We start from the raw sequence: 11255 nt of genomic DNA, 5'->3' as shown, positions 1-11255 counted from the left end.
GAAATTGGGGAGGCGGGAAGCGGGGCCGGACCGCCGGAGGTGGTAGCAGGATGTCGCCTGCAGCTGGCAGTCCAGTGGACTCTGGGAATTGTAGTCTCCCAGTCATCCAGGGCATTCCTGGTTAGGGAACCTGACTACAATCCCAGAAGCCTCCGGTGCGGCTCGCTCGGGACGCACTTCCTGGGGCGCTGAGAGGGAGACGCTCCAAGAGGCTCCTCCGTGTGGGCGAGTAAAATGCCCTGGATGTGAGAAGCAGGTAGGTGTGGTCAAGAATGTTCCTATTCTTGTGTCTTTTGCTTAAGTAGTTGAGTACTTTGTGTAAAGATTGCTAAAACGAGGGGAATCATTCAGTGTTGAAAAATGCCGACCACATTTGTGGGCGTGAAAATTGAGTGAGGAGGTATTTGAGAAAGCTCTAAAAAATGATTTTCGACCCAGGAGTGTGGAAATGTCGAGATGTCTTGCCGGAGCAGCCAAGGACTTGGGGCTTGGCTGGCCCGGTGTGCTGTGTGGAGCTGCAAGTTGCTATTTTTGAATCCCCGTCTGATGCTGGTTGTGTAATGATGACCTGCTCGCAGTTCAAACCCACTCAGTATTGCAGGAATGGGCTTGTTCTGAGAGCATTCATAGTCACACAGTCTCTCCCTTGGCTCTAAGCTGGAAAGCTCTTTTCCTTCCCCTCTCTTTCTGCCAGCTCCAGTGTTCCTAAGGACACAGCTCCAAAGGAGGAAAGGAGATTTGGGCGGGGGAGGTGGGGTGCGGGCGGTGGGGAGTGTGGGTTAAAATCTTGAAGCTTGGTTTGCTTTCCTCTGAAGCCGAAGTTTTGTGTTAACAGGCTTTGCAAGGGGGCCTTCAAGACCTTAGAAGGCCAGAAACTTGGTGACTCCACTTCAAAATGAGGATCCTGTTACAGGGATCTTACCGTGTGTTTTTTATTGTAAAAAAACTATTTAACAACTTTGGAGTGAGCAGTTATGCCTGATACCAACTCAAACATACATTTGGAAGAGAAAAAAAAAACTTGATTGAAATCTCTTCCATGCAGACTGTTGGGAAAACCATTCTACATAACAATCATAGTAGGGCTAGATTTAAATGCCTTAATCCAGAAAGCTCTCAGGCATTTACAAGTTTTCCTTCTCCTCCTACCTATTTGAGGTAAATAGTAGTTGAAGAGGAAGTTGTGCTTAAAAAAAAGATACGTGGAAATGTTTAATTGGCAGGTTGAGCTGTTGGTGGAACTATAAGCTCAAAAGAAAACATTCTAGATGCAAATTTTAGGAGACACAGTGCAAATCAACTTTGACTAGTTTTGTTATCGTTATCCTTTTATAAGGTATAAAAGAAACATCATGAATTTCTTTTATGCCAAGACAACTAACTGCACAGTGTTTCATCAGTCCTCCTTATTCTTTCACTATAGTCATGAAAGGATCTAAAAAATTCATTAAATGTAGACAATCTGTTTCCAAGACAGTAAAATGATTTTTATCCTTATTTTTCTCAAATCACAAATGAGAGTTAAATCTTTCTTGTTTATCTTGCGTGTAGATATTATGTTAAGAATAAACTGCCTTAAAAAAAACCCTATCGCCCACATTTTTTGGTATAACATTTCCTTGATTTTAGGTGATTGCTAACTAGTTTTCCTAATTCCATGTGAATTCAAATTGAGTTTTTAAAGAAGTGCTAATATTAACTTGGAGTACTTTTCCTATTTCTTTAGGCCCAGATCATCTCTACTGTGTGTTCAAATGTGCATGTATTTCTTCTGAGTTGATTAAAGTTGTTTTAGAACTATCACGTACCTCAAAGAGTAAGTACATCCTTTGATTATATCTTTTATCTCTTCCTTTTGCTACCATATATCAGATGACACTTTTTTCTCTTGTTCAACAAAATAAAGATAGAGGACAGACCTCTCATGTAAGTGCAAGGTTGATGACTGATGGTTTCTAAGAAAACCCAAGTTACAGATAGAAGAGACTGGTAGTATTACTACCAAGAATTACTAGAGCTGCGATTACAAATGTGTTCTCCTATAGCTATTCCTTGGAAAAAATACAGTAATGGGTCTGGGAATTCCTAAAGCTTTTAGCCACTATTCCTGCTCCAGACTTCTTTGAGCTCTATGCAAAGCCATGGAAAAAGATACCCTTTTGAAAATGTTTTATTTAAAGTATCTTTGATAACCTTTAATTGTGTACTAAATTATATCCATCTACTGCTCTGCAAGTCACTGTGGAACAGATAGTCAAATGACAAATGTGATGTGGGTGTTTTGAACAGAGTTCTTGTCTGATTTGGTCAGTATCTGCTCTCAAAAAGAAAACTCTCAAATAAGCCTAGCAGTAATCACTACAATCTTAAATTTCTGATTTACAAAGGGCTTTACTGTTTATCATCTCACAACTACCTTTGGGGACATTTGAGAAATTTGAGGTTCAGAGGATATAGGTGACTTGCCCAGTTTGTACATAGTAGTTTATGACTGGCATTTGGGTCTTGGGTTGCCTGGGCTACAATGCCAAGCTGCCTCCTAGGTGGAAACAAGCCCATACATCTGTATATATGACCTGGCTCAAGGCTGGCGCTCAGCTAGTGTTCATGGATGCTCCTCAGATGGTTAACATATGTTCTTAGCCTTGCACATTTTTAGGGACTAAGGAGGGGTTTTCATAAGGCAAAAAGATGTTTACTTTTTCCCTCATTGGAAAAAATATTTTTAAAAGAAAAAATACAAATATAATAAATTAACTTTGATATGCAAACATTAATTTGATATGTGAATCACTGTTAATGGCGAGGGGCCATTACGTAACATACCTGTTAAGTTGAAAACATAAGAATCAACACGGTCATGATTGATTGACTCTAACCACTGTGGAAGTTAACCAGTGTCACCAAACTGAGATATGTGTTTCTAAAAGTATAGGCTGTATATAAATACCTGGGGATGGCCTTACCTTTCTTGGGAAGTTTCTGGGGGAAGAAAATGGACTTTATTTTTAAAAATGAGAGAGACTTTGGCCAATAAAGATGGGAACAGGAACACATTCTAGAAGAAGCTTGGAGGCTTCAGAACACAAGATATGGATGAATGAAATGAGTGGAACTAATACTAGAGCAGATTTGTAACTGTGTGTCCTGACCATACTCATATGGACCTTCCATTTGTTTGTCTGTTCATTCATTTAACATTTAACAAATAATTGAATGTCTTCTGTGTGCCAGTGTTGGACAGTGAATAAAACAGAAGGCCCTCTGTCCTCCTGGAATTTACAGTCTGGTGGGAAAGATAAACACTAAACAAGGAATATAAGCATAATCAGTGCTACCAAATTAAAAATACAAAGGTGCAACCAGAGTGTGTAACTAGGGGCAGGGGGAAGGTGAAGGGTGGGCAGGGAGAGGGGAGGCTTAGGACCAGCCTCCCTGGAAACTAGAAAGATGAGTATGTGTCAGCTAAGCAGAGAATAAAATGGGATTAAGAAAGTTCCAGGAGGAAGAACAACATGAGTAAAAGCTCTTAGCCAAATGAAAAATCAAAATTTGAGAAGCTGAAAAGAAAAGCAGTATGGCTACATAGACTGTAGTATGTAAGGTGGGAGAGTGACACAATAAAGAGATTGAGAATTTGGCAGGAACCAGATGGTGGGATTTGAAACTTTGGAAACTGTGGGAAGGATTTGAAAGTTTAGAAACTTTATCCTGAGGAAAATAGGAAGCCACTGAATGGTGAGAATGTAGTGACATGATTGGATGTACATTTGCAAAAAATTATTCCAGATTCAAAATTAATTGGTGTAGCTCAAGAGTAGAGGTCTTCTTACCCTCCCGATATGAACAGATCCTAATCCAAGAGATAAAAGCATTATCTTTTAGTTTTGAATCACTAAACATACTCATTCTCCCAACTATCTCTATAAAATTTTACTTCATCCTTCTAGTGAGATATACTACTTACTATCACATCATACATATGTGGAGTTAAAAGCAGGACATAAAAAGTAAAGCAGCCAAAGAAAGTTACAAAGAGCAAGGACATTAATTCCAGCTCTGAGGTTGAAATTTAGTTACATCGAGATTAGTAGTATTTCCCTTCTGAAAAATGCTTTGGTATACTTGTTGACTCTCTAAATAGGACTTTTAGTTAATCTCTGGGATCTAAGCTAAGAATACTCCAGCAGAAACAAATTCAAGGGACTGATAAAACACTTGTATTGATTTGATGCAGGATAAATTTGAACACACTTGACACTGAAATAAATATTGGCCTATCTCTGTTTATTGGTGTTGTCTGATAGTCCATAGGCTAAGAATACAGAAGTTTATTTATTAATAAGTCGTTCACCCTGATCTTGTTTCTCATTCCGTTTGTGTTGTAGAAATCAGGGGTACAGGGCAGCTTGATTAGAGAAATCTTACTTATATTGATACTCCCAAGTATTTGTCCCCTATTGCTGAAAGGAAGAAGGAATTGTGAATGGGTTAGGACTCTGTGGGTTATCTGAAGGTGTTCTGAACGTTTGAAAGAAACCAAAGGAACCTTTTTCTTATATCGTCAGATCATTGATTAAACCATCATTCTCTTTCATTGCTCAGTTTTTCTCTAACCCTGAATGATGTATTTTTATGAACTGGTGTCTTACTGGGTCACTTTGCTTAGTACCTAACAATAATCACTTGATATATGGTAATCAGATACCTGATTCACTGTCAGCATTTTGAGTTCTCATAAAAAGCATATTCTTTCCCTCCGTCTGACTGTGAACACACTGGGTCAAGGTCCAGATCTTAATGGCCTCAGTGTCCCTCTAAGGGCCTAACAGAATTTTTGCAGTAAATACCTGTTGAATGAATGATTGCTTAGTCATGGCTACTTCCTTGTCCAGTTCTGCATCAATAGCCTGCCTTTGTGAGTTGCTGCGGTCTTGGATCAGGGCCCAGTATTTGTTTATTCAAATATTCCTAAAATGACTTGTGTGCCAGCCACTGTGCAAATTGCTCACAGTATCCTGGGGAGACAGGCAAATGAGCAGAAACCAACAGGAAGCTGAATTCTGGAGACTGACATCAGTAGTTGCCTTTTCCAGCATCAGCGTTCTCAAACCTGCACCAGTTTCCATTGCTGGACCAAGGGGTTGGTTGCTAAAATTAAGTATATAACATTTTCAGGAAGAAAATAAATTAGGATTATAATTCCTCTGTTTCAAGTGTTTTCATCCATAACATTTTCTTAAAACAGTTGCTACTTCTGGCAATATTGACAGAAGACAACATGATAAACAAGTAGTAAACCACTATTAATGGAGAAACTCAGAACTAGTTGTGCTTAACTTGAGGACTTAAAAAAAATGGTCACTTGTACTTAAACTCTGGTTTTTCTATTGCACACTTATATATGTGTCTATATAGGTATGTACACATGCCTATGTATTTTCTGCTACTAAATTTATTCCTGGTTCACATGATTGGATTAAATATACAGATACATTGTTTTCTAAAGAACATTGTGCCCTCCCATTTGAACACATTTGAGAATCAAGTCAACTCAGTCAATTCGGTTTCCTAGCATTTTGATCATGGTCTTCTTTCTGACCCCTTAACTCCTAGGAATGCTACTCCACCATCTCAGCAGATGATATTTGACTCTGCAAATGACAATAGTTTCTCTAAACACATAGGGTATCCAGAAATAACAGTATTTTCAACCTTGCTCCTTTGTCATGATCAGACTAAAAGAAGCAAACATGTTATCTTATTAAAGTCGTCTGTTCTGTTGCCTCATGGGAGGCATGATAGAAGGCAGGAAAAATACATTTGAGTTTCAAACTCTTGAAGAAAAAAGGCTGAATAAGGTACTGATTTTATAATTCGTCAGAAAAAGAATACAGCCTTTTAATTTGAGATGAGAGAAAGGCCTGGCTACTTTTTTTCTTTTCCTTATAATAGCATTAATAGAGATAGGTTGTCATTACTTCAGAAATCTTTGCGTTCATCTTATATGAGCAGTAAAGTAGACTAACCAATAATAGTATGTTAGTATAATAACCAATAACCAATAGTTAATTAATAACCTGAAGAGCACACCAGTCATCTTGACTCACCCAGGAAGTAGTTGGGCAGAATCACTTCAGGGACCTTTGGTATTTTTTTTTTGTTGTTGTTTTTGTTTGTTTTTTCTTTTTTTTTTCATTTGACTAACTCATTGGAGAAGAGCCTGTTTACATTTTGTAGTTATCTGGTATGTCTGGTATATAGGAATGCGATATTTGCTTTTTCTTATTTAACGTTTATGCAACAAATGTTCTTTGAACTGGTCCAGGAGGCTAAGCACTGAGTTAACACTCATATCACACTTGCATGGCACTAGATGTATTTATGAGCACTTGACATTATATTAACTCATTGAATCCTTAGAAGAACCTTGTGAGGTAGGCACAGTTACTCTTCCTGTTTTATAGATGAGGAAAATGAGGCACATGGAAGTATTGTTGCTGACCCAAGGTCTTGTCACTTGGCTACTAAGTGGGGAAGTGGGGAACAGAACCCAAGCAGTTGGGCTCAGAGTCTGCCCCCAGCCACTCTGCTGCCCTGTAGTGCTGCTTTCCCTTCACCTTTGTCTCTTATCTGTCGCCTTCACCTCAGCTACGTGCTAGTCTCATTTTACATTTGCAAGAGCATTTGAGGCCAAATTTGTGTCGTTTGTGGTTGATGGTTGATGAGTGCTCTGACACTGTATATTTGAGTTTCTGACACATCAAAATGCTTGATATGTGTGTGTTGAATGAGTGATTATTGACAACTGAGAGAATTTCAGATGTGATGGTAAGAGAATTTGAAATTATTTTGGTTGTTCCTCTGATTTGCTGAGAAGAAAATACTCATGTGTGAAGACTGTAGTTGCTGTATGACCGGGTCAGTGGTAACCTAGTGTGTGTGTGTGCACCTGCGCTCTGAGGTCACATGCACATGTGCTTATTTTATATACATTCATACTGTTAAATGGAGAGGAGACAAGGGACAGGATTTCCCTCTTTGCACTGATGTCACTGGTTGTGTTACCAGTCAGCACCACCCTTCCTGCTCTGCTGTTGCCCCCTCATGATGTGTCCTCTTGTGTGTCACCCCCTAGTCTGACTGACCACACTGCACAAGCCTGCCTGCCATGGGCTGTCGGGATGTCCATGCAGCGACAGTCCTCTCCTTCCTGTGTGGAATCGCCTCAGTTGCAGGCCTCTTTGCGGGGACTCTGCTTCCCAACTGGAGAAAATTACGACTGATCACGTTCAACAGAAACGAGAAGAACCTGACCGTTTACACAGGCCTGTGGGTGAAGTGTGCCCGATACGACGGGGGCAATGACTGCCTGATGTACGACACTACGTGGTACTCATCAGTTGACCAGCTGGACCTGCGGGTCCTACAGTTTGCCCTGCCCCTCAGCATCCTGATCGCAATGGGTGCCCTGCTGCTCTGCCTGATTGGAATGTGTAACACTGCCTTCAGGTCCTCCGTGCCCAACATCAAACTGGCCAAGTGTCTGGTCAATAGTGCAGGATGTCACCTGGTGGCCGGGCTGCTGTTTTCCCTGGCAGGTACTGTGAGCCTCTCCCCATCCATCTGGGTCATCTTTTACAACATCCACCTGAACAAGAAGTTTGAGCCAGTCTTTACGTTTGACTATGCAGTGTATGTCACTATCGCTAGTGCTGGGGGCCTGTTTATGACTTCCCTTCTACTGTTTATTTGGTACTGCGCATGCAAATCTCTGCCTTCTCCTTTCTGGCAACCACTGTACTCCCATCCTCCCAGTATGCATACTTACTCACAGCCCTATTCAGCACGCTCCCGCCTCTCTGCCATCGAAATCGACATTCCAGTAGTTTCACACACCACCTAATGGGGAAGTAGTTGTTAAAGCAAGCTTGTAGCCTCACATTTTCCTTGTGCAAGGAGCTCTTTTGGGCCTGTATACATTTTCCTTTGTTTCTAACCATTCAATGAAGCCAAATTTGTATGTCTTAGTAGAATAAAGTGCTGCTAGTTTTTATGAAAAGTACATTATTTTAAATGTGAATCATTCCTTTTATCTTGCTTCTTATGCTAGAAGGATTTTTAACCTCCATTTGATATCTGGTCAGTTATTTAGGGGAAAGTACTGGTATCTCATTTGACGTGATGTAGAGCAACATAGTACAGTAAAAAATGCTTGCTAAGAGGAGCTGTTGTATGCAATCTTTATGACTATTTCAGAATGTGTATTGCCCATTTTCTATAATACCTTAAATTGGGAAAGAAGGGCAATTTCAAATTTAAGAAATTTTTTTCAGGTAAGGGCAATATTTTAACAGTAGCCAGTCTACCAGCTTAAGGCTATAACTTTTCTCACTTCTTTCTCGGGGCTAATTGTATTGAATAGAGTTTGGTATTTTGAAGATGATTTTCTTTTGTGAGTTCCTTATCTTCTACCTCATGCCTGTGTTTAAAAATAAAATGTAATTTAAGTAATGTCAGAGAGAATAAGCCTAACACTTAAAATATCTATTAGTATGGATAACATTTAACATAATTTTTAAAGTTAATGGTTCTATAAGTTGTATTATTAGAATTAAAATGTGCCATGTGATGGACTGGTGCTTCCTCTGAGGCAGAAAAACTTTTTTTCCAGATACCATCCACTAAGTAGTACTCATGCCGATGTATATCTCTTAGTGACTAAGCGAAAGAAATAAAAAGGTCCGAGTGGTTTGTTCTCCCTTAGACAAGAATTTATTGGTAGGGAAGAAACATCTTTTCTTTGGTGACAACATTAGAGATTTATTCTGGTCACTGCCTTTTGAGTGATGTGTGAAGTATGGCTTCAATATGACCACATTCACCTTTGATTCAGTTCCTGCCCCATCACTGATTATTTCTTTGAGCATATATCTTTGCCCAATACTTTACTAGGTGCTATAAAGGATACATGAAAAGTATGAGATCTGGTCCCATACCAATTTAATTCAATAGAGAAGATCAGATTGTTATCTGACAATTCGAGAACAGTCTGACTTCACTGGCAGCTGGTCTTCACTTCTCAGTCATTTATCCAGGAATGTGTTTCACCCAGAGACATGGCTTTCTAGCAGCCAGGCTTATTGTACAATAGCAGCCATATTCTGAAACCTAGAAATTCAAATTTGTTGGATCCTTTGGAGCACCTTCCTTAGCCTAGACACTGTAATAACACTATATCAGATTTGTGAGAATGGGCAAAAGTGATAAAAGAAGTTAAATTGTTCCCTTTTCACCTCTGAAAGTATGATGATGTATTGAAGAGGGAGGAGCAACTAAAATCTCTCTTCTAATGGGGTAACCTTTAGAGGAAACCAGTTAACACTGAGATGAATGCTTAGAAATTTAGGGATATTGGGTCTTTACCCTTATGAATTTGAGCTGCTTAATTGGTATAATTCGCTACACATTGGTACTGTGTTCATGGGGATTTTGTTCTATTACCCATTAGAAATTTCACAAACAACTAGTTGCATGAATATTGTGCCTCTTTTACAAATCTGAGTATGATTCTGGTACTTCTGTGGATGTAAGTGGTACTTTTGTTTCTAATTCCAAACAATAGTTTATGTATATAGCAAGTAAATCCAGTTGTATAATTTTTAAATGCCATCAGTTGAAAGCATGCAAGATTATGATTTTTCAGTTGTAGCTTCTGATTTCCTTTAGTTCTTTTAACTCTTCTCAGATGTAGCTGAGTCTTGATTATTCCAAGACAATGGCATATAGAATTTTGAGATTAATATTAATTTCCCCCTTTGCTAATTAATTTCTGTCCACTCACTAATTTTGTCCAGAAGTGTCAAGAATTCCACCATTTCTTTATATAAACAGTGTTGAAAACAGACTCAGCCATTAACATTCCAGATACTTTTTTAGTCAATGGGATCATACATAAAAATGTTAAACTTTTCCTATAAGAATCTTTTGGATTCTTTTCATAATCTGTAGCCTCAAATTAGTATTTATATTCACTAGGCAAAAGAAACAGTTGTTTCCTTTATTGTCTTTAATACTTCATATTTGCGATCAGGAGCTATTCTTCAAAGCCATCAAAGGAAAGCAAATATTTATGATTCTTTTTAGTAACTTTTGAGTACTCACCAGGCTATCATTGTTATGGGGGATATATTTTTTCATTGCTACAAGTCTGATAATGTTAAGGGCCTTTTTACAGAAGCCAGCTTGGAAAACACCTTAGAAAACTTTAAATGTGGTATGATGCACCAGATTTGGCTTATCCAGCCATGGGAGAAAAAAACCCCTGTGTTTACCTTACCTGTGAATATACACTGTAGTAGGTAATATGTTTCCTGTAAACTGCAATGTAAAACCTCAATAAAACTGCACTGTACTTCTTGATGTTTATTAAAAGATGTATTTTTACAAGTTTCTGTTTCTGTCCTCATTGTCCTCAATGTTTTAAGGTGAAATATTTTGAGAAATGTTCCTCAAATATATGCAAATTGAAAAAGACACAGCCCCACTGAAAGCCCTGTAGAATAGAAGTTGGAAAGGAATCAGAAAACTTGGCATTATTATTTCAGAAGCATCAAGACCCTTTATTTCTAAGAGTGGTCCTAGGAGTCCACTGGACTATTTCAACGTTCCATAAAAAAGCACCAAATAAAGCTCAATGGCCAGACTTGCCTCATCAAGTGGAGTTTTCCAGTGACCCACAATCTTGGAGATTTGGAGTTCTCAAATGGTTGAGTAGGAGGATCTTTCCTTACTCTTCAGAACTTGAGGTTATCAGGAAAAGTGGTCCTAACAAGTTAGTCACCTCAAAATTTCTGGAACTTGTGAGCTTTTCATTTTTTGCTTCCTGGGGATGGCATTCATGTGCGCTCTTCATTGAACTCACAGCTGTGTTATGGGACATTAGATGGCAGAGCGATATGTTGAACTGGAAATCCGAAGCTGCTTCAGGCCGGGCATCCCCATAGCTCATTATACTGATGGACCACAGTTGGGAGTCTGCCTTTCAGTTGCACAGGCTCACTGAGGGTGGCCGAAATGAGAGAAAACTCTTCATGCTAACCAAATTCACAAGAGACTGATTTACCAACAAGAAGTGAGAAATATAAATTACTTGCTACCACCATCCGAGACCAATTTTTAAAAATACATCCTACACAGAGTTCTTGGAGAAAAGACCAATTCCAGTTCTAGGGTAGGAAAAATACTAGATGAGC

The 11255-nt window shown here is 39.0% G+C and overlaps 2 protein-coding genes across 3 annotated transcripts in view; both read left to right on the top strand.

Annotated features, from left to right (window-relative positions):
- Positions 1-206: 206 nt before the first annotated feature.
- Positions 207-10449, top strand: CLDN12 (claudin 12). Its single transcript, XM_010959445.3, has 3 exons — positions 207-256; positions 1727-1816; positions 7139-10449. The coding sequence occupies exon 3, from the start codon at positions 7172-7174 to the stop codon at positions 7904-7906; it is 735 nt and encodes a 244-aa protein (XP_010957747.1). The 5' UTR covers positions 207-256; positions 1727-1816; positions 7139-7171; the 3' UTR covers positions 7907-10449.
- The window catches only part of CDK14 (cyclin dependent kinase 14), a 610838-nt gene continuing 599791 nt past the window's right edge, over positions 209-11255 (top strand). For both annotated transcript variants that reach the window (XM_045519926.2, XM_045519925.2), the window contains exons 1-2: positions 209-256; positions 1727-1816. The gene's annotated coding sequence lies outside the window, so the exon portion shown is untranslated. The remainder of the gene's footprint in view (positions 257-1726; positions 1817-11255) is intronic.

The sequence above is a fragment of the Camelus bactrianus genome, chromosome 7 (genome assembly GCF_048773025.1).
Source record: "Camelus bactrianus isolate YW-2024 breed Bactrian camel chromosome 7, ASM4877302v1, whole genome shotgun sequence".
NCBI lineage: Eukaryota > Metazoa > Chordata > Mammalia > Artiodactyla > Camelidae > Camelus > Camelus bactrianus.
This window is presented reverse-complemented; position numbering and strand designations above follow the sequence as displayed.

Bases quoted from the DNA above. Each gene is read 5' to 3' on its own strand.
- CLDN12 (XM_010959445.3), top strand. From the start codon at position 7,172: ATGGGCTGTCGGGATGTCCATGCAGCGACAGTCCTCTCCTTCCTGTGT.